This window comes from Dasypus novemcinctus, chromosome 26 (assembly GCF_030445035.2).
Source record: "Dasypus novemcinctus isolate mDasNov1 chromosome 26, mDasNov1.1.hap2, whole genome shotgun sequence".
NCBI lineage: Eukaryota > Metazoa > Chordata > Mammalia > Cingulata > Dasypodidae > Dasypus > Dasypus novemcinctus.
This window is the reverse complement of record NC_080698.1, coordinates 52,508,910-52,531,559: the sequence shown is the minus strand read 5'-3', so window position 1 is coordinate 52,531,559 and position 22,650 is coordinate 52,508,910. Positions and strand designations below refer to the sequence as shown.

Here is a 22,650-nt window from a genome sequence, read left to right as displayed (position 1 = left end):
GACCCGCGCGCCTCTCTCCCCGCCGCAGGTCGTTTATATCACTGCCACCTTCCCGTTCATCATGCTTCTGGTGCTACTCGTCCGTGGGCTCACGCTGCCTGGCGCAGGCGTCGGCATCAAGTTCTATCTGTACCCCGACATCTCCCGCCTCGAGGACCCACAGGTACTGCAGGGCGGGACCCCCCACCCAGGGCCGGGCAGTGGGGCGCGGGGCCCCCCGGCGAGCCAGGCCGTCACGGGCCATGGCGGGGGGCTTCGGGGCGCGTGTGTATTTTCTGTGTCGAGGACGCCCGAGGTTGGCCAGTTAAGAGTCTGCTTTAGGCCCCGCGCCAGGTAAGGGAGAGAAATCTTTCCGTGACGCTCGCCGCCCCCCGCCCTCCTCGCGCCCACTGCTCTGCCCACGGGGACGCAAGGAGGCGGCAGCGAGGCGGGGGAGGGCCGAGGCCTGGGGCCGGCTGGCGTCCTGGGCTGAGGCCGGAGTTCAGAGCTGGTGACCTCTTGGAATCCGGCTGAGGGGCCAAAGCTGAAAAGTCCACCTGCTGCTCTCTGCCCTGTGACCTCCGGGAGTCGGGGGACACCGTGGGATGGGCCCGTCGGAGGACCCTTTGTCCCAGGCTCCGAGGCCGCGGGGTTACCTCCCGAGGGCCCCGTCTCCACCGTCCCCCCCCCACTCCGGGCAGGAGGAGAGGGCGGGAGGGCTTAGACCAGCCGGGCGGGCAGCTTCCCGCCGTGGCAGCTGTGCGGCGGCGGGTCCCGAGGACAGTTTTGCCCGCGTCATCCCCCGGGGAACTGCTCCCCGTTCCAACTCACGATCATAACGATTACGGTAGTAAGAGCAGCCTCGGCGGACGGGCATCTGCTCCTGGGGTAGATCCTCCGGGAACCTGCAAAATCAGGGTCGGGCAGCGGAGCCCGTTTTACTGATGCCAACGCCGAGGCTCAGGGCGTGCTGTGGACTTGCCCGGGATGACTCCAGGGTCGGAATGCAGCTTCCAAAGCCCGGCCTCTTCCCCTAATGCCGAGAGCCCGGGGGCTGCTTTGACCTCCGGGGCTCCCTGCGGCTGGTCCAGCCTCCCTTTGCGATGGAGGACCCGCCCTTGGCCCCCCGGCGGGGCTGCGCCGTGGCCCCTCGCGAGGTCGGGTCCTCGGGCAGCGGCAAGAACCTGCGCTGATGACCCCTCCTCTCTCCCCTCGCCACCCCTGCCCCCTCGCGCCCGTAGGTGTGGATCGACGCCGGCACCCAGATATTCTTCTCCTACGCCATCTGCCTGGGGGCCATGACCTCGCTGGGGAGCTACAACAAGTACAAGTACGACTCGTACAGGCAAGTGCTGCGCCGGGGGGCCCCCGTGCACCGTAGCGGTGATGATGTTTAAAGAGAAAAGAAAAAGAAGTAGGGAGTGTGGCTTCCTTGTGTTGTGAATTAACTTGCTCCCTGACATATGTGTAACTTAGGGACTGTATGCTGCTGGGATGCCTGAACAGTGGTACCAGTTTTGTGTCTGGCTTCGCAATTTTTTCCGTCCTGGGCTTCATGGCACAAGAGCAAGGGGTGGACATTGCTGATGTGGCTGAGTCAGGTATGGTGGTATCGGTGGCAGTGGTGGTGGGCACTGCCACCTAGTGTGTGAGCCGAGTACTGCAGGCATGAAGCCAGACCCCCCCTCCCACCCCCGCAGGGGGGTTTGGGGGTGGACGAGCCCGGTTTTCGCAGTGGACTCCCCTCCCCCCTTGCACCACGCCATCCCCCAAACATCATAGAGTACCGAAAGAAAATGCTAGACGTTTTCCACTGTGGTTTGCCTTGAGGGGCAGCAGAAACGCGACGGGGGGTTGAAGCTGGGGACTCTTCTAGCTCCCTCAGTGTGGGCTTGCACCCCCGGCCCCACTCTCCCGGCAAACTCCTGGTTTCAGCAGCGGAAACCACTTCCCTGACGCAGGCCCTGTGAGCATCTCAGCACCACCTTCTCAGCCTCGGTGTTCTGTGTTCTGTGAACCCACTCATTCATGCCGTAGATATTTACTTACGGGACACAGGAGGGGCAGGACGGATGAGGGAGAAAGAGTGGGAGCGGAAGGTCCCCTCTGGGTGGCGTCTGCATAAGGTTCCTGGAGGAGGTGACATCCGATTTTGAAGTAGGTCACCGTCACCCCCGGATGCCGAGGCTGGGAGAATCCCAGAGGCTTAGGGCTGTGGCTCCTGCACAGTTTGGTGTCTTAGGAACCCGGGGCCCCAGAGCTCCAGCAAGATGTGTCTGGAGCCTGATGGTGCCTGCAGTTGCTAGATGCCCTCCCCCCCCCTCCTCGAGCCCGAGTACCAAAGCCACCCCCCCCCCCCGGGCCCTCGATTCTCGGACTTGCTCCTGGACGCTCAAGACCGTGCACCTGCAACTTTAGAGGTGCGGTGGCTTAGCTGGCGTGAGGGGTCACGGGCATCCAGCTGCCTTAGTGTCCACCTTGCCGCCCCTTCCCAGTCCTGCCCAATTCGCTTGGAGGGTGGTGGTCCATCCAGCTGTTGGGCCGTCCATTGCCTGAAAGGTTTTGTTATATTGCCGTATCCGGCCCGGCCCGATGCCCCCTGGTGTCTCCTAGCCTTTCCGGGGTCACGGGCAGACCGGCGAGGGCTCTGGGCTGAAGCCAGAACTCCAAGGAGTCCCAGAGACTGGGGATGCCTGTAGCTGGAGCCGCGGCTCTGGCCTCACCCTCGTCCTCTCCGTGTGTGAAATAAAAGGGTGCTGGTCCCAGGGCCCCAGCAGAGGGCTGCTGGGCAGCAGGGTTCCAGCGTCCACTGCTCAAGCAAAGAGACCCAGGGCCTGAGGACAGGGGCCTCACTGGCCGGCCGGGGTCCGAGCTGGAGCCTCCGGCGTCCTGCCCACTGTTCCTTCCACCTGCCACATGACGGCCAGGCACGAGGATGGACGGTCTCTCCCACTCACCCTGGACACGACCGCTCCTGGCCCTTCTCGTGGGAGGGTGTGCTTGGCTTCCTCAGGGTCCTCAGAGGTCCAGCGAAGCCCTGCTGTCCTCTCCACTTGCCCCCACCCTTTCCCCTGGACCCTTCTTGCCTCACCATCTGGGCAAGCCCACCCCTCCTCGCTCGCATCCCCCTGCCATCCCTGGTTCCAAATAGGACCGTCAGAGGGTTTTCCTTCCCCGAGAGGCCCCCAGAAGGCAGCCTTGGAGACTGAGGACCCAGCAAGTAATTCCAGACATCCCTGCTCCTGCCGTTGGGGTGACAAGGGAGCGCCTAGGACAGCCTGTACCACCCTAGAGAGTTTTCTTTTGGTCGAGGGCTGGCAAACCGATTCCGATCGCTGGGGAGCTCCCCAGGAGCGTGGCGTGAATCTGGAGGCACGGAAGATAGAGATTTAAGAGAGATAAAACACAGAGCTATATAATAGGAAATACAGAGCTGCCTGTTACATCTTGGTAGACAACTAGGTAGCGTTCTACGTCTATATCGTCAGCCCACATTGTTTGCTTCCTCCGTCCACTGCCAGGGCTTTGTCATCTCTTTCCCACGGGGATGTCTGAATAGCCGACAAATCAAGGGTGATTATTTCTCTAATAAGCTTTTAACAAGCACCATATTGAGCGAAGTGCATTTGAACGAGATGATTATTTAGCCGACCGGAGCGCAAACGAAACGTAGCGTGGCGTGGTCTCCCGCTCACGGAGAGGCATCCTGACGGTCTCGAGCAGCTGCGTGACTTCACATGGACTTCTCTCTCTATAGTTCGCCGTGTGCTTTTAGAGAAAGACGCTCAGACCCTCTGCGGGGGCTGGCTTGAGAGAGGCAAAACGGAAAATACAGACGCGAGCGCCCCAGCGGGTGGGGGGGCCGTGGGGGGCCCCCATTTTACATCTGTCTCACAGTCAGCTGGACTCGCTTCCACCCGAGACCCCCAGGGGTCCCGGCCCGGGTGGAGATGCTGCGGCTTTTGATTCCCAAGTGCGTTTTACAGAGCCCTGGACGGGGGCGGGGGCGTGTTTCCTTAACCCAGCGCTCTCTCCTCACACTTGTCCTTTCGGGCAGCTTTGGGGATGGCCGGGAGCTCCCTCCCACTGCTTCTCGTGGGTTTTTATAGCATCGCTGGGACCACAACCCCTCAGTCACCCCTGCCGGAATGCTCCGTTTTGATGGGGTTTTCCCCAGGACGTGGGATGAACTTCCATAGAATGTGGTTTCTGGCTCCGATTTATTTCAGAGTCGGTGGGGTTTTCTTTTTTCCATTCTTTTCACGAACCGTTCATTTGGATTCTGGTGTTTGCTTTTTAAAGATCTGCTCCGTTTCCTGCTCTCCCCAGCTCTCGATGTGTTTTTTGACTTTTGGATTTTGCTTTCAAATTTTTCAGCCCCGACCCCTTAGCCCTTTAGTTCTACTTGCTTGGGATTTTTTTTTTGGTTTTGGTTTTTTTGGCTCCTGACTGCTTCGTGACCCACCGGTCTCAGTTGCAACTGGATTCTGTCCCCTGGCATCTTCCGAATGGCTGGGAGCCGGGGAAGGGGAGACGTTTCTCTCTGTCTCCAGAATTTTCTGGGAGGCCTCCCCCACCCCACGCTGATGGAGCGCCCGTCTCCCAAGCCTCTTTTGAAACCAAAAGCCCTTTTCTAGAGAAGCAGCCGCCGCACCTGAGAATCTGCACACAGGAAGGCTCCTCGGGAGCTCTTTGTGGTAACTGACCCGTCCCTTTACAGATGGGGAAACTGAGACCCCGAGAGGGTGTGCGGCAACGCCGTGAGGAAGTAGTGGGACAAGACCCGGTCTCGGCCGTGGCCCTCCCGGGCCTGGATGTGTGACCTCGGGTCCTGACTGTGTCTGGGGGTGCTGGGGACACACCCCGGCGCTGCTTTGGCCCTACACGGCAGGCCTCTGGGCTCTTTTCTTTCCTCCCGTACCATGCTTGAGCGATGAGCTTCTCGGTAGCAGCCTCTTCTTTGCAAAGGAGGGCTTCCATTGCCAGATCACGTGCCCCTTGCTTCCTGCCAGCAAACGCGGGCTGGGTGGCCTTGCTTCCGGCGCCTTCCTTGTCCCAGCCGGCAGGCTGAGTCCGGGGCTCGGTCCCGTGGCTGCCCCCGGTGAGCCAGGATCCTCTGCAGATGCTGGGTTGGGAGGGGGCACGTTTGTGCTGCGTGGGAGACAGATGCTAAAACGGGGGCCCTGCCCGAGCCCCAGTGCGTTGCCACCCAGCAGGAAGTCGGGTCTGGCTCCTGTCCACACCCAGGGTTTGGGAGGACCCGCCTGAGAGCGAAGGGTCTGTGTGCGCTCGGGGCCCCGGCGGCTGGCGGCTGACGGCCCCTTCCGCTCCCTCCCCGCTGTCTCTGCCCTTAGGCCCTGGCTTGGCCTTCATCGCGTACCCGAAAGCTGTGACCATGATGCCGCTGCCGACGTTTTGGTCCATTCTCTTTTTCATTATGCTTCTCCTGCTTGGACTGGATAGCCAGGTAGGTGGGAGCCCGGGGGATGGCCCTGGGGCGGTGGGACCTCCCATGGGGGGGCCTCGTTCTGAAAAGGCCTCCTGATGGGTGCCAGGAGGTAGCCACGCCCTCCCCACCCCCAGATCAGACTCCCGGCAGCCGGGAGCGTCCAAGGGCTCGGGGAGTCGGAGTTGTACATCTGCCCCCGGAGCTCGAGACTTTCACCAAGGGGAAACCGAGGCTGGGCTAGGGTGGGGGTGGGGTGGAGTTAAAATCGAGGCACTGATGGACAATGGAAGGCCAGGGCAAGCAGGGTCCCAGCAGGGACCCAAGGCCACACGGGGCAGTTTAGGGCATCGTGTGCTCCCTGCCGGGCTGTGGTCGATAGCCATCGCGCCCCTAAGCCACCAGCAGTATTTTGTGCTCGCTGGGGCACACGAGCCGGGAAGCTCTGGCCCTCGAGGAAGTGTGGCGCCTTCAAGTGCCCGGCGAAGGGCCGTCCCCTGCCAGGACTTGCGCTGCGGCCAGGCGGTGCCTGCCTCTGAACCACCCCTCCAGGGCTCTGGCCTCCACCGCAACGGGACAGGCGCCCGGGGCGTGCCGGCGGGAGCCGCGGAGGGGCCGGGTCTGCTGGGGAGGTCGGGAGCCGGAAGCCTGGCCACACTGCAGGGCGGCTTTGGGCAGGTTTTAAACTCGCCTCTGTTTTCCTGTGCTGGCCGATGGGTACCTTCTTTACCAGGGGGCCGTGAGAGTCCGGCCATCTACCTGGTGGCCCACGGCGCCCGGGAACGGGGCATGTTTGGATCAGACACTGGGCTCCAGGGGTGGGGGCGGCTGGCGAGCAGGGCAGGCCGCAGGCGGGCCGGGGTGGGTGAGCCCCTGCGGCTGCACCACCGAGGGGCCTCCGTCCGAGGCTGGACAGAGCGTTGCAGGACGGCCCCTCACCACGGTCTCAGGGCCTCTGAGCAGCGGAGACCCCGAGCAGAGGTCAGAGCTGCGGCCGCCTCGATCCCGGAGAGGCCCCCGCCGTCCTCCCCAGTAGAAGGCTGAGTCCAGGGCGGGCCCCCTGGGAAGTCCGAACCCAGGAGGAGGAAATCCTTACGAGGTCAGGCAGAGGAGAGCAATTCCAGAAAGAGGAGGCGGGCAGCGAGCAAGGTCAAGAGCCAAGCTGGAGGGGGCCGGCGTGGAGCAGCGAAGACAGAGTGCAAACGTCCCGGAGCCTGGAAACAAAATGTTTCTGCCGTTTTTTGATCGCCTCGGCCTGTGTAAACAAGCAAGAGTCTCCATTCATCATTTTTTGTTAATGAGTTTGCCCTTTGGAGGCCCAGAGCAAATGGCTTTTGTAACGTCCTCAAGAGCTCTAAGTGAACGAAAAACAACAACAACGTGGATGAGGTTAATAGCTGACAAGGCGTGACGTCTCCGTGGGCCTAAAATAAGCCACTAAGGCTTTTGAAAATGCTGCCTGGAGCTGGCCGTGGTTACTCATTAGGTGTTTTTTCACCCACAGAGAAGGGTGGGCCTGTTTGAGGACACCCACCCTGAGCTAGACCCCAAACGGGCCACAAGGGCTTGGAGCAGCTCAGGTCGTTCTCAGAGCTTTCCCCAAGCACGGACTTTACGGTCCAGAGAGGGCAAGGAACCAGGTTGAGTCGCTGCTGTGTACAGCCCGAGGGCGGGATTTGAACTTAAAAGCCATCGGGCCCCCAGGCCCAAGCACAGGATGCCGGGGGCTGGGGCAGAAGACGTTGGGGTCAGACAACAGCAGGTGGAGTCCCAGTTGTGCATGGATGTGCTTCGTGAACTTGGGAAAACCGGGAAAGGGATTAGCAGATAGCGGCGGAGGCCGCACCCACATCTGCTCTCCGAGGGGAGCTCGGCTCTGGGCCGGCCTCGCTCAGACCCTGCCGTGTGCTCCGCTCCCCTGTCTCCACCCCGAGCCTGGCGGCCGAGTTCCCCGCGATGGGTCGGGTGCAGATCCACAGCCTCAGGCAGAGATGGGGCCCCACCTCGCTCACTGGGGAAATGCTGCCCTGGGGACCCAGCGAGGGAAGGAGAATGGAACCCACCACCCACTGAAGGAGCCCGCCCTGCCCCCTGGCATTGCATCCGCCTAGGGGAGCCCCCTAGGTGCACGGTGCTGCGAGCGCCAGTCGGCTCCGAAAATCCCAATTCTTAACATCCCTGCAGAGGAGGCGGTTTCCTTCTACTTTACAGAGGAGGAAACTGAGGCTCAGAGGGGTCAGAGCCACTTGGCTGTTAAGTGAGGGCGCTGGGATTTGCTCCCAGGCCAAGGAGTCTGGTGGAGCAGGTTGGGGGGGGCAGTGGGGCCGTGGGAATGAGGGGTGTTGGTGCTTGCCTTGGCCCTGGTCATCAGTGCCACCGGGAGAACCTTAGTTTATTGATATATTTATTATTTTTAGGAGGTACTGGGGCTTGAACCCAGGACCTCATACATGGGAAGCAGGTGCTCAAACACCGAGCCACGTCTGCTTCCGTAGAAGCTTCATTTTTAACTTCTGAAGCGTCGCGTGAACACGCGAGCTGCTGGTTTACTATAATTTGGCTGCTACTTAGGTTCAAACCCTCCCTCCCCTTTTTTTTAAAATGCAAGATTCACACACCACACAACCCATCCAAAGTGTGCAATTCCTGGCTCTCAGTGTAATCACAGAGTTGTCCCTTCCCCACCACCCCCTCCCCTTTCTTTTTTTACATCAATTGGAGGCCCCCAAAATTGCTCTTTGGTCTTTGGACCCCTTTGAAGAGCCTCTAAGCCATATACCCCACCTTCCCCGCAGGAAAGTGCCATTTCCCCAGCCCCTGTCAGCACATGAAAGCAATTTTCTCTCTTTTTGTCTTCCTTTCCTTGATCCTCCTATAATGAGTCCCAGAGGACCACGTGAGACTGTTGGGAAAACATCCTTTACCAAGCAAACCTCTCCCAGATTAAGCAACAGATGGGTCCAGGAAAGCCTTCCCATTTTTAAAAGAATCAAATCGACTGTGGAGGGTAGGTTGGTTGGCAGGCGATTTGGCAGTCACCATCCAAATTTAAACTGCTTCAGCGTGCCCTTTAACCCTGCACTTTCATTTCTGATTGTGCTACGGATACACAAGCACAGTGGTGCTTAAAGTTGTATTTAGAGGGAAAGTTGTTGCCCTCATCAGTGGCAGCAGACGACTGAAAGCAATCTAGATGCCCAACAGCTGGGGAAGGGTTAAATCAATGACAATGTGTATCCATAGGATGAAGTTCTTTGCAGCTATTTGAGAAAAGCTGAGTCAGCTCTATGTAGTGATAAGGAGGAACAGTCTCCAAAATAAATTGTCAGGTGAGAAGATAGAGAGTCCTCCAGTCCTAGAAAGTGAGCGATCTATAGATGGCTCTTTTCCACCCAGCTTCTTGACCTGTGGGAGGCTGAGGATGGGGTCTTGGAGCCCCCGAGACCCCTGGAATCACGGGCAGCATTCAGCTTCCACCTGCGTGCACAGTTCCCCGACAGGCCCATCCTCATCTCCAACGGTTTAAAAACCCCAGCACGAATCTGGTTTAAACTGCCCTCTGTTTCACGGATGGGGAGGCCAGGGTCCAGACTCGCCCAGCTCCCCGGCAAGGGGGTACCAAGGTGCACCCATGCGTCACGGATCGGTGGAGTAGCCACCAGTGCCTGGCCCTCGAGGCCCGGGAACGAGTGTGGCACCGCCCGTGCCTTCCCAGGGGACCCCCCCTGCTGAGGGAGGCAGTCGTGTAAATACGCACGTGCCCTCCCGCGTGCCAGGGCCAGGCGTCTGCGTCGGCTTCAGAGGAGCAGGAGTTGTTGAGCTGCGTTTGGAGTGAGGAGGGAACAGCCTGCGGGCGGCAGAAGCGGCCGAGGCAGGGACGCCGAGGCGGGGGGCCCGGCCAGCCGTGAGCCGGCCGTGGCGGGGGGCTCCAGGCAGACGGGCCTTGCCACGCGGATCCTGGGAGGCCGGGGACACCCTGTGGCCTTGACCCCTGGCTGCACCAGCCACAGGCCCAGCTCCTCCCCTCCTCGCCCCGCGCGCGCCCCCCGTGCCCCTCTGAGGATGGGACGGTGCGGGCGGCTGATGCCCCGCGGCTCTCTGTTCCCCCCCTTTCTCCCCCTCTGCAGTTTGTTGAAGTCGAAGGACAGATCACAGCCTTGGTTGATCTTTACCCATCCTTCCTAAGGAAGGGTTTCCGTCGGGAAATCTTCATCGCCTTCATATGTAGCATCAGCTACCTGCTGGGGCTGGTGATGGTTACAGAGGTAAGTGGCGCTCACCTGGCGCGATGGGCGTCCCCCTGCGAGGGCGGCGTTCGGGGATGCGCCTGTCAGCCCGGATCAGCGCTCACACCTCCCTGTCCCGAGGCGGGGGGAACCGTCTCCCAGCCCCACCCCACTCAGGGGTCCAGCTCTACTCGGGACGGAACAGCAGGAGGAGCCCCAGAACCCAGCCGTGGACCCAGACGTGGGCGCATTTAGCATTTAGCCCCGCAGACGGCCCTGCTCCTTTCTCCCATCACCATAGCAACACGGTGGACGCCAGTCGCTGCCCTCTGCCCCTCTCTGGTCCCGGGAGCCTCGGGGGAGGGAGCTCCTGCTGAAGTCCATTTCAGCCACGGCTTTGCTCACCCACCGCCTGTCTCAGGCCTGGAAGGGCCGCTGGGGAGGTTGGCGAGAGCAAACGTGGCCTTTCCCAGGAAATACTGTGAATAGGCAGGGCGACAGGGCGACGACACAGACGCCCTGTCTGCAGGTCACCTGCACGGGGCTGGGCGCGGCTGTGCGGGTGTGTGATTGGCGGGGCATGCACCTTGCTCGGGGGTGGGCAGGGGCCACAAGAAGCATCCATTTAAAACGGCGAAAGAGAGGAAGGGAGCAGAGTGCTGAGAGGGGCATGCTGAGCCAGAGGCCAGCCGAGAAAAGGTGGTCATTGCTCTAAGAAGAGTGCAGGCCTTAGCATCCAGCCTCGAAGTGTGGCCTCCTGACCCCGCCCTGGCCGCTGCATGCTCTCTGTTTAACAAATGCCCCCAGACCTTTTCATCAGCATTTTAATTACCCGAAGTAGAAATAAAATGTTTTTCTGGAGGCGTCTTCAGGACTCCCCTGAAAGGCAGATCACGGCCCCATGCGCTGAGCCGTTCTGTATCTGCCTCCGTTGATTTTCAGCACCTCTTTTGCAAGTAGGCGTCTTGGAATCCATTGGTTTTTGTTGGGGAGGACGTGCACTGCTTTTGTTTGTGTGTGTTTAATTAAACTGGTCAAACAGGAAGTTGAGCATCTTTTTGCTCGTGTATCTTTAAACTGCCGCATAGTCTTGGCCCATTTTTCTCTTGCATTCTTTTTTTTTTTTTTAATATGCCAGCGCTCTTTATATAGGAAGGGAATCAAATATCCAATAACAAACCCACCTTCTCTGTGTGTTTTTTTTCTCCCTAGGGTGGCATGTATATATTTCAACTCTTTGACTACTATGCAGCTAGCGGTGTATGCCTTTTGTGGGTTGCATTCTTTGAATGTATCACTATTGCCTGGGTATATGGTGAGTAGGGAGTTTTGCATATCCTTTCTCGAGTCTGTCCTCTGGGCCTCTCCACTTAGAAGCTTCAGAAGCAGAGACTTCTAGTGAGTTGAACACAGAGGCCCTCCCTTCCTGGACTCTCTCTCTCAGGGCTGGCTCTTCCCTCCACAAGTTCTTTCCTCGCAGCCGCACTACAGATTTTCTCGATGCTGAAAGTGCAGGGGTGACTCTCTTTTCCGACAACCACAGCACTCGATCGTGCATGGGGTCCCTGATTAAACTCCTCTAGAGTCCAGCAATGTCCATCCCAACCTCCTTGAGACCCTGGATTGGCCACATCAGCATTTAGGATCTGCCTAGCGTTGCCAGAGAAATCCAGGGTGAAATTTTAATTTCCGAGATTGCGGGTCTCCGTGGCCTGCCACGCTGGGATCTGGGTGGTGTCAAGATGCAGGGGCTTAGTTCCGGGCCCGGGACCCTTTCTTGGACCCCGGCCACCCCCACGCCATTCCTCGGGCTGGCGCTGGCAGCGGGTCCTGCGACAGCACGTGTCCACCTCTCTCCCTCGCAGGCAGCGATAACTTTTACGATGGTATTGAGGATATGATTGGCTATCGCCCTGGGCCCTGGATGAAGTACAGCTGGGCTGTCATCACTCCAGTTCTCTGCGTCGTAAGTTCTCTCCGGCCTCAGCTGTGGGTCGTCTTTCCTCCCTGGTTCTTGACATTGTCCTCTGCCCAGTCATCTTTCATTCGGCCTTTGCTGAAGTGCTGGAGAGGGGGGGAAGGCTGTTCCCAAAGATGACCTGAGTGGGGTTTTGAAGGATGAGTAGGAGAAGGGAAAACAGGAAGGGCGTTCCTGGCAAAACTTAGCCTAGACAAAGGCAGGGAGTTCTGAAAGAGGAGGGTACACCCGGGGTGGGTCGAGAGCGTCAGGGGAGCCAAGACTGGGGGCACAACCTTTTCCCGCAACCCTGCCAGAGCTCATGAGCTCAGTGCGGGCCGCTGGAGGGGCCTTGGGGATGTCTGAGGAAGAGGTCACAGGTGCAGGGGCTCGGGCAGGAGGAGGTTGAGACTCAGGGAGAGCACATCCCCGCAGAGAGGTGCCCGGGCTCTCCCAGCATCGGGAAGCTTCGTGACCCACCCAGGCCCAAGGCGGCGGCAGGCCCCTGTCCTGCTCTCTCCCGCCCTCCTCCACGCTCTGCCCAGAGGCTCTGATGCCTGGAAGTTCCTCAGCAGCAGAAGCTGCTTCCCCGTCGGTGTTTGAAACCAGCGGTGAGCTTTGGAGCTCATCGTGGGGGAAGGCGACATCGGCTGTGCCCTTCTCAGCTCACACCAAGGGGAGAAGAGATGGCGGAAACGGTCCTTACATTCGGCAACGGGGTTCCTTGCGTGAATGGGACCCTCCGTGCCTCTGTTTCCCGGCCAGAACGGGTCAACGTTGCCATTAGCTCCCTGTGTGACCTTAAGCAAGTCACTCCCCCTCTCTGGGCCTCAGTAGTTCAGTGGGACCTGAGAGACCCCGACAGTGTTAGGTTGTTGCTACTGTTCTTGAATACGATTGTGACCTTTTCATCGGAGGTGCATGTTTTCCCAAGAAAGTTTTCCCCACAAAAATAAGTAACCATAGCAGCCAGTAACCACGGCAATTTGAGGAGTTTGTTGCTGAGATGAAGTTAGTTGGATTCAAGCCTGCATTTTCCTCTTCACTGAACGTTTGTTAAGTGGGCAGCTTCTCTCACCTCCATGACCCTCAGTCTCCTCCTCTCTCCCTCCCTGAGGCATTAACTAGATTAGAGATAGGCCATATTCCAAGGGGTGAGGTCACCCTGGTGGGAAGAGGACTGGGCGACACATCCCTGCCGGTGAATCCTGGGGAGACACAAAGAGTCCTGGTGCTTGGGAGGGCCCAGGGCACCTCTCTGCTACGACTTTCCCATTTAAGCCACAGCCCCACGCATAAGGAGAGAAAGGACATCAGGCCCAGGCATACAGCAGGTGCTCAGTAGAGGGTATCCAGAGCTTCAGGCTCTCCCTTCCCGTGGTCATCAATTCTGTTTTAAATTGATACGTCTTCTCATCCAGTTGTGGTTGTTGATGAAGATTTAAGTTGTTTCCGCCTTGTGGATCGATCCGAGACAACCCCAGGTTAGAATCTCTTAATTCCAGCCAGCAGTGGAGGCTTGCGGCTGCCCGGCCGGCCGAGACGCTCTGCTCCCAGGGGCCCCTGTCCTGGACAAAGGCTTTGAGGGTCAGAGCTCAGCAACCCAGCACCGCCCTCCCAGCCATCCCTGGACACGGGGGAGCCAGGCCCAGGGCCCCACGATTCCCTGGGCGGTGGGTGGGCCGCCGCGGGGGAGGGAGAAGAAGGACCCGCATCTGTGCAACAGCAAGCACCAGGTCTTACAGAAACCGAGAGGAGCGAGCCCGAAACATGCCCGCATCAGGGACCCCCCTCAGGTCGGGGAGCTGGATGCTGCAGACATGCCGTGCGCGGGGAAGGGAAAGTGCAGGCACAGGCCTGCCCGGGGCCTGGACAAGCGAGGCTTCCGAGGGCAGGGCCGTCCGAGCCAAGGTGGGATGTGGAGGCATTGACCAGGCGGCGACGAGGGGGCAGGAAGTCCAGGGACAGGGAGCGGCCGGTGCCAGGGCCCTGAGGCAAGCAGCGGGGGCTGGAAGACGTTTATGGGGGCCGAGTACAGACCTGGAGGAGAAGGGGGTGACAGCTGAGAGGGGGAGCGGGCAGAGGCACGGTTCCCGGCGGACACTGCTGGCCAGGCCGAGGAGCTCGCGCCCTGTTCCGAGGGCACTGGGGAGCCATGGAGGGGTTCTGAGCAGGGACGAGGCTGGGTCAGGTTTGCACTGAGGGGAGATGCGTAGGGCAGCAGAGTGGAGAAGGAGGCCAGGCATCCCGGGTCCCAGCAGCCCCTGCCCCAAGTGCCCAGGACCCCCTGACGGCTCCCTTCTCTCTGCAGGGATGTTTTATCTTCTCTCTTGTCAAGTATGTACCCCTGACCTACAACAAAGTCTACATGTACCCCACCTGGGCCATCGGGCTGGGCTGGAGCCTGGCCCTGTCCTCCATGGTGTGTATCCCCCTGGTCATCTTGATCCGCCTCTGCCAGCTGAAAGGACCTCTCCTCGTGGTGAGTGCCTGGGCCCCGGGGCCGGGGAGCCACGAGGCCGAAGGCCGGCTGGCTGGCAGTTTGCTGGGTGACCTGGGCCAAGTGGCTTGCCCTCTCTGAGTCCTAGAGCCCTCACCTACTTGAGGGAGTAGTTGCCACGGGAGTATATTTTGTGGGAAAGCGGGAACACAATACAGTTGACACGGGAGAAAGCTTTGGGGTGGCGTTCCCAGCAGGCCTTGGCGCGGGAGGCAGAAACGGGCCTCCACGGCCTGGGTAGGAGGGACGGCAGTGCTTGGCCAGCAGGACTACAAGTTCTAGGGGTGGGGGTGGGGAGGAGGCCTGAGCAGCGGGCAGGGGCTCTGAGCGTCGATGCCTGGCTTTATCCTGGGAGCAGGGTTCTGAAGCGGTGAGCTGGGACCCCAGGGGCCAGGCGGCCACTTAGATGCCTTCCCAGGCTGGGGAGCCACATCAAGCTGACACCCAACCCGTGCTGGTGTCCTCCTGCCAGCCCCGAGCCCAAGGCCGCCAGACCGTGCACAAGCTACTTCTGGGGGTTTCCCCAGGCCCCCCAAACCTCTACTCCTCCAGCAGCCTCGAGCTCCTCCGTCCCTCGCCCCCGCCTGCCCCCTCCCCACCTCCGGATCCCTCTGAGAAATCCCTCACAGTACCACCCATTCCACGCCCCGGCAAAAGCCGGAGCTCTTTCCAAGAAATCCCTTTCTCAGAATCTCCCTTAACCTTTGGGCTTGGGCAGCCTCCAAGATTTCACTCTTTTGTTCTGGGCTGGCTTTATTGTGATTCTCTTTTTTTTTTTAAATCTGGAGCCAGGATGTCCTGGGGCCCTGGCTGCCCCTTGGGCTGGAACGTGTTTCCTTGTGGGCTCGGTGGCCAGGGTGGAAGGGGAGGAAGTAGGCAGGGTCGGGGCACGGCGGAGGAAACCGGGACGCTGGGGTCTCATCTGAGCCGAGGGGCAGTGGGGGGCGGCGGCCCCGGGGTTCCTGGAGCACTTGGATCCATTGTTGTGGGGGTTTTTTTGTTTTTGTTTTTTTTTTTTGGTTCAGACAGACAGGGTGGGAGCCCCACTGTCGGGGCAGGATGCAGAATGGCCCGCGTGTGTCGTTAAAATACCGCAGTGCCGGGGCTGGGGGCTGGATGGGTAGTAGCCCCTCAGAGGCCTCCCCGAAATCCAGCCCCTCCCTGGGAGCTTCCAGAAGGTCCTGGCCACCCAGAACCTAAAGATCTAATGGGGGCCCAGCAGGGGTTCTCTGGCTCTCTGTTCTGATTGGTCGGTGCCCTCCATTCTGGGGCTGGGAGCTGAGGGACACAGCAGCCCACTATTTTAGCGTCCCCTTCAAAGCCCACTTTAAAATACCCATCCAGCCCGTTTAGAGGTGAGAGTGGGGTTGCTGTGGGGGAAGGTGTGCCCTGGGGTTCTTTACCGCCTTGCCCCTCCTCATCTAAAGCCTGACTGTTACCAGCCCCTCACCCCGCAAGGCCCGTGGCCCTCCCGGCTGCCCCCCATGCCTTCTCTTGAGATTCAGAACAGGTCCCCCAGGGGTCCTGCCGGCCTCGAACGTGCCTCTCTCTGAGCCCGGTGTTCTGGCAAATCCAGATGCCTCGATCCTAGGGTGGACCTTGAACAAAGCACGCCCCACTTGACAGACGCAGAAGCTGGGGACAGAGGCAGAGTGAGGCCAGGGGCCGTTTCTGGCCGGCGTTCCACCCTCGTCCCTGTACTTCGGGTCTCTGGCCAGGTCCTGCAGGGGCAGGTGGGCGCCCCCCGTAAGGGGGAGCATGCCCGGGGCGGAGCCCATGCCACCCTCGGCAGGCAAGCCCTGCCACTCGGCTCTGGGCCCCCGGAGTCACTTAGACCTGGGGCTGCTAGTTTCTCAAGAGAAGGGGGAAATCTAGAAAGCAGCTTTCAGTAAAGCAGCTTTTTTTCCCCCTTTAATTGTAATATACCAAAATTCAATATAAAATGCCTAGAGGGCTACTTAACTTGCAACTGCCTGCCTGTTTTAAGTCTCTGAGTGGCCACTTGGCAGGAAGTGGACTGGGAGGCAGGAGCCCTGGGTTCGAGTCCTGGTTCTGCCACTGCATTCTTGTGTCCCTGGGGACGGCTCTTCCCCTCACTAATTGCACGACTAGGCGACCAGCTAGGGGGCCAAAATGCCGCCCACCTAGAGGGGTCTGAGGAGTCTCGTCCGACCCCGGCCCTGGCTCCTTTGAGACACAAGGTGGAAATCCAATCACAAGCCGGGGTCTCAGAGCGCTTAAGAACAACCTCGCAGGAAAACCCGGGGTGCCTGCGAGGAAACACAGGCCGTGAGTGGCAGGGTCAGGAGAAGGCCGAAAACGTAGCTCGTGGGAGGCCGAGGAGCTCAGAGTGGAGAATGTGGGAGCTAGAGGAGCCTTACGACAGCTAGCCCAGCCTAGGGCAGGCAAAATGCCCCAACGCGGCTGCTGGCGCCAGTCGAGACATCGGCAGGCAGGTTGCAGCCGTGCTGGAGAGCAAAGCCGGGGTGTGGAGGAGGTGAGCCCCCCATCCTTGGGGGCATGTAAGCAGGGAAACCACCCACGGGCCTGGAGGGACCTGACACTGAGGAGGACGAAAAAGCGGGGTCTGTAAGCAAGGCCGGAAGGAGTCGGTGGGCGTGGGGAAGGAAGCCCTGACTTTATCCGCCCCCCCTCCTGTCTCCTTCCTTCTCTAGAGATTCAAGACTCTATTGATCCCAAAAGATCCCAACCGCTGGGCTGTGGAGAACGAGGGGGCCATCCCCTACCATCCCCGCTCCTCCCTCCGCGGGGTTCTCATGAAACCCACGCACGTCATCGTGGAGACCATGATGTGAGCCCTCTCGGGTCAAAGGGGCTGCTTTCCTGCTGTTTACTAACATTAGAGTCTCATAGGACCAGGTTTACAGAGCTTTATATTTGCACTAGGATTTTTTTTTTTAATTGTCACAGAAGATGTTACTCTGTGTGCGTGTGTGTGTGCGTGTATTTTGTTTTGATTTGGAGCTATTTTGTACAAAAAAAAAAACAAAAACCACCCTCGGGCCGTTGTCCGAGGAGAGGCAGAGCTTTCATACTGAATTTGATGTATTTTATGGGAACTTGTTAAATTTTTCTTTGTATATATCTATTTTTTTTTACAGATAAACTATATAGACACTTAGAGATTGTCATACACTTTACCACTTGAATTGGTCTTGCCAGCAATAGTTCTCATTTCAAAAGCAGTTCTTCGGTGCTTGCGTAGCTGGCAGAAAGTTCTGCCCCCCCCCCCCAAACAAAACCCAGAATGGAATTTTCCTGGGACGGTAGACCCATTTCAAAGGTGTAGTACCTTCCGAGGCCCGGTTCAGATGGGAGAAAATAGCAGGGGAGAGGGTCCCACCGGCACCGGGGCTGGAGAAAGACCCCTCGCGACAGTTTTCCTTGCCAAGAAGTGAAATGTCAAACTCGTGGAAGCAGCTCCTCTAAGAACAGAACCTACGTAAAGGCAAGAGCCGAGGCCCTGGAGAGAGGTCTGACTGAAAGCTCCAGGAGCAAGGCCTGACCTTCTGTTTTGCGATGGAGGGTAGGACAGTCAGGTGGGCATTCAGAACCGCGGGGAGGAGCGCGAGCTGAGTGTGGTGGTGAGAAGGCAGGGCTGGGGGCCCTTCGGGAGCCTCACGGGGCGGGGGGGCGCCCTGAGGCTGGGGGCGCTGCCCGGGCTCAGATGCAAGCCCGCCTGGCCAGTGCTTCGGCCTGGCACGGGCTGGTTCTCCTGCCCCTGAACAGAAGCACAGCGGGGCGCGGTCCTTCCTGGGCGGCCGCCCTCCCTCGGGGCTAGGGCAGGAAGCCGGATGTGTATTTGGTGAGGGTCAAGGGGTGAGGTGGGGGGGACAAGGGGACCAAAGGACGCGGGCGCCCACGTTCAGGCGGGCCCCGGGTCAGCTAGGGGTGCTTTTCCTCCTCTCCCCACCCTCCACTCCATCCTCATCGCCCCAAGGCTGGCACGGCTCCTGACAGGCGGTTGTTAAAGATGCCCCCCCCCAGGGGCTTGCCCCAGCTCCTGGCATGCCAAGGACACCTTTTGACGTTGGCTCTGTCGTTAGGATAAAGAGCTCCCCAAAGCAGAACGTGCCCTCCTCCGTCTCCTCCCGGGCGAGGAGCCCTGGTCGGGTGACCCGGGATTTCATGAGAATGTCCGTTTCAACCTCTCTGCAATAATTGGTGTCACACAGCACACCACGAGGGGACCGAGAGGAAGGGGGGGGGGTTTCTAGGAGGTTGGGATCATCCAGGGGGCTGGCCCCCCAAAACTGGCGTGACCACGAGCCCTTCGGCAGAATGACGTTCCTTTCTGAACTGGGAGGGAAGGCACTACACCTTGCCACAATCCAGGTACAGTCACCCGCTCCTCCCGGCCCCCATTTGGGCAAGAGCTGTGCCGTTCCAAGAGCGGCTGCCGGGCTCAGAGTCGGAACCGCATGGAAGCATTTTCGAGCACAGAGGCAGCAGCGGCCCGGGGAGGGGGCTCGGGTTTTCAGAGCAGGGGCTCCCCGAATCCCGGACTCCCTCCCCAGTTTGGGAAGGGGAGGAGGCTTTGGTGTGCCCCTCCCCGAGGGGGCAGAGGCACCTCTGAACCTCTCGTCTTTGGCAAGGGGACACACATTCGCTTTTTCCAAAGCTACCTACTCTGCCAAACAGCAGCCAGTCTTATTCCAAACGGTTAACAGTTCTGAGATGTTCCTGTTTTTCTGTGGTTATGGTTGCCACCATGTGTGATTTTTATTTTCCTGTTTGTGTTTCGTTCTCCTGATTTTACTGAGTAGCAATGTGATCTGTTTGTCTTATGGGACTTTAGTAAACTAACCACTGTCATGGCTGGGGCCAGGAGACCTGTGGGGAAGAAGGAGGGCTTGGCAGGCTGTGGCTACCTGGGCATCTGTGGCCATTGTCATCCCCAAGATCTGTGTCCACCCCCCCGCCGGGGACTCATCCTCTGGGCAAAAGGCTACAACGTTTCTGGTATGTAGGCAAATTGCAACTTGGTGGAAATGGCCCGAGGAAGGCCTCTTCTTAGGAGATTCCCAGACCAAATTCTAGACCAAAGACACATGCAGACCAAGGCCCAGGCTCAGCCTCTGTCCCCAAGCCCGTTCCTCAGCCACCTCCCGAGACCCCTGTCTCCATTTATGAGCCCCTCGTCCAAGCCCTGGCTCCCGCGTACCTGCAGAACTGGGCTCTAGGAATACACGATGCGATGACGCTTGACTTTCGTAGGTCTCCATGTAAATGAAACTTTCCATCCGAGTCCGTGACAAGTCTCTGAGAATGGACAAAGTCCTCCACCCACTCTCTGCCCGGGATGGGGCCGAGATTCTGGTGCCTGGTGGAGCCCGGCCCTCCACGTCTGGAGGCGGGGGCTGGGCGCCTGAAACCTCATCTATGTATTTTTCGCAGAAATGGCTCAATCCCCAGGATCAGCCTCAGCGGGGAGACACCTCCTTTGGGACGGGCTGTTAGTCGAGGGTGTCTAATGGTCAGCAGTGGAGGCCTCCAGGGCTGCCAGTCCAGCACCCTCCTAAAATGGAGAAACTGAGGCCCAGAGAGGGGAAGGGACTTGGGCATGGCGAGCCGGGCCTGGAACTGGCCTTTCTCAGGTTGGCGCTGGCTTCCCGCTCCGCTGAGAAGGCTGCGGTGAAAGACGAGGGCGTATGGGGACTGAATCAGAGCAGCTCCCCCGGGCCCTCCCTGGCGGCCAGAGGAGAGCCTTTAGAAGCAGGGCAAGCGCCGCTGTCGAGAAACGCGGGCACCCCGCCCTTTAGCCACCCGCCGCCCGCGCCTTGGTGAGGACTCGGGCTCGGTGGCACTGGCCCCTCCTCCCTTTAACGTCCCTCTGGGAGGTAGGAATTGGGACCCCTGTTTGCAAAGGAGGAAACTGAGGTCCAAAGAAGCCAAGGAAGCAAGAGGCCGCACCCCTTAGCCAGGATTTCAGCGGAGGCCCCGGCGGCTCCCAATTCCCAGATGGCAGCCGGACGGGGCGGTGGCCTCGGCTGACCTGCCCCCTGGGATGGGAACGGGCGGCTCCCTCTCTGCACCCCTGGTCCTTTGCGCCCACGCCAGATCCTCAGCCCACCCCCACCGGCAGGGGTAAAGCACAAGGGGAGCGTGTGCCTCCCCCAGCGAAGCCCTCGTGCCATCCAGGGACCGCCGCGCCAGGCCACCGGCCCAGCCAGCGTCTCCCCAGACAGCCCCCTGCCGGGTGGGGACAGGCTCTGCAGCCAGCGCTGAAGCCAGAGGTGCCTCCATTCTCCCCCCCCCCCCCCCTAGACTCAGACCCCAGCCAGAGAGGACCCAAGAGAAACCATCTCGAGGTGGCTAGAGGTCCAGTCTGCCCCTCAGACCCAAGCCCCGGCGGCCCCAGGCAGGGCTGACCCTGGGGACAGCTGTAAATAACACTGTGCAAAAACCCAGTGATGACAAAGAAAAGAAAAAAAAAAACAAAAAAAACACCCCCCACTTCAAAAGTGGAGAGGAGTGTGGGGAACCCCGAGGGAAGTACATTCCCCTGCCCCGCTCCGCCCCCCGCCCCCGGAATGCATCTTGTTTGAATAGGAAGCCGTGTCCTTGTTCTCTCGTGGGCGTCCCGACAGGCCGTGGAGTATCTTGTTCTGTACTCGGCTTCGCGTGGAGGTACCGGTCCATTCTTTTCTCTTTAACCCAATCGATTTTCCACTCCCCAGCAACTGTGACTCTGTATTTTAGCACAAGAGAACGCTGAGAGCCCGGGTCTTGCCTCCTTCCAGATATGCCAGGCTCATCAGGGCTTTTGTTTTTAAATTTCAAAATGTTTTTAAGACGTTTTAAACTTTTGTAAAACCACCACCACCGCCGCCACAAGAGCAACCGCCAACGAGAGACTCTTCTGAGGAGGAACATTTGTATTTAAACAAGATCCTTGGTGTGTAATTTGATCTTGCCGTATACAAGCTTTTGTGTATAAATGTTTTATGATACAAATCTCTGTATTTTGCAGGGTTCTTTTTCCTCCTTTGCTTTTTAGATAAATATGTATATCGATATTTTAAACTCATCTTTGCTTTTTTTAGAGGAGTTTGTAATCACCCGATAACATGAAAATAAACATTTCCTTTTTAAAATCCAACACGCATCGGTTCTGTTTTGGGGCGGGGGGGCGGTTTGGCGAGTGCTTGGCGGGTTGTGAAGGGCTTTTGTGGCGACCGCAGGACGCTCCTGAGAAGTGGGTACTGCTCTCTGAGGTTTGGGATTCTGAGGCTGAGGCTGGCAGACAGGAAGTGGTTTGCACAAGGGCACCCAGAAGGCTGCGGGAGAGACGGGATTCCCACCCAGGCCCTCGGCCCCCACATCCGGTCTGGCTGGTTCTAGGCTACAGATTTAAGCCTGTTAGGCACCCAGCCCCCGTGCAGCAGGGACTGCACACAAGCCACCGCAGCCTGACTTGTCCAATCTGAAATAAACTGTCCTCCCCATCCAGGCTGCTGGGACAAAATGTTCGTTCCGCCGTGAGCAGGTGCCCAACCGACTCCACTTCTTTCCCTTCCTCCCAGCCCTGGAGGTCCAGGAAGGCGGGGAGGGGTGTCGGGGGGATACTACCCTGGGATAGTGGCCCCACTCCCCACCCCCAGCCACAGTCACTCCCAGGCGGGTTCGCTGCAGAAATCGGGCGTGGGGCTGGCTGCTGGGAGAGGGAGTGAGTGACACAGCCCTGGGGGCGTGCAAATGGAGCTGCTGCTGTGGGTGTAGGCCCGGAACCCAGAAGGGAAGATGCCCCCTGCCCTGATCAGCGCTTGCCCTGGGGGTCCTCGGCCTTGGTGGCCACCACCCCCACCCACTCACACTGCAGATGGGGAAACCGAGGCCGGGACGGAGCAGGCGCAGGGCTGGGGCAGCACTTCAGCCAGCTGGCTCCCACCACCCTTGATGAGGGACGCCAGGTCAGGGACGCCTGGGAGGCCCCTTCCGTAGAGTCTCAGGACCCCTTCCCCACCCCCCAGTGTTTCTCAATCACTATTTATAGTCAATGTGAAAATAAAACGCCCCCTTGGTTCGGGCTGAAGCTGCCTTTCTGATGGCCTCTGTCCACCTCCCTCCTGTCCCCATCTCTTGGCCACATGGCCTGTACTCAGACCCTGGCACCATTCCTTACTACCTGTGTGACCTTGGGCAAGTTACTTTCCCTCTCTGAGCCTGGTGTCCTCAGCTATGACATTGGAATGATACAGGGCCCGCCCAAGGGCTGATGGGAGGATCCAGGGAGTCCCCGCAGGGCGCTGGGAACAGTGCCCGGGGCGTAGGGATGGCGTGAGCAGTACCCCGGCATCCGCGCCTCTCCGTCTACCCCAGCCTGGCCCATGCCTCCCAGTTTCAGAAGCCCCCTCCCCGAGTTCCAGAAGCGCCCCCAGCCCACCGCCCCCCAGGGCTTGGAAGGCAGTGCCTGTGCACAGCCCCAGCTCCCCTGCCCAGCCCAGATAAGCTCTCGGTATCATCACGGGCGTGGCCAGCCCCCGCTTGCACCCCTCCCGAAGCAGGGCGCTCACTCCCT

At 59.4% G+C, this 22,650-nt stretch overlaps 1 protein-coding gene across 4 annotated transcripts in view; it reads left to right on the top strand.

The window, feature by feature from the left end:
* The window catches only part of SLC6A6 (solute carrier family 6 member 6), a 75,271-nt gene extending 54,040 nt beyond the window's left edge, over positions 1–21,231 (top strand). For all 4 annotated transcript variants that reach the window (XM_058288335.2, XM_058288337.2, XM_058288336.2 and 1 more), the window contains 9 exons: positions 29–163; positions 1,221–1,324; positions 1,456–1,580; positions 5,334–5,446; positions 9,553–9,690; positions 10,864–10,966; positions 11,517–11,617; positions 13,920–14,090; positions 16,784–21,231. In XM_058288335.2, coding sequence (XP_058144318.1) covers positions 29–163; positions 1,221–1,324; positions 1,456–1,580; positions 5,334–5,446; positions 9,553–9,690; positions 10,864–10,966; positions 11,517–11,617; positions 13,920–14,090; positions 16,784–16,924 — 1,131 coding nt within the window. In that variant the 3' untranslated portion in view covers positions 16,925–21,231. The remainder of the gene's footprint in view (positions 1–28; positions 164–1,220; positions 1,325–1,455; positions 1,581–5,333; positions 5,447–9,552; positions 9,691–10,863; positions 10,967–11,516; positions 11,618–13,919; positions 14,091–16,783) is intronic.
* The last annotated feature ends 1,419 nt before the right edge of the window (positions 21,232–22,650 follow it).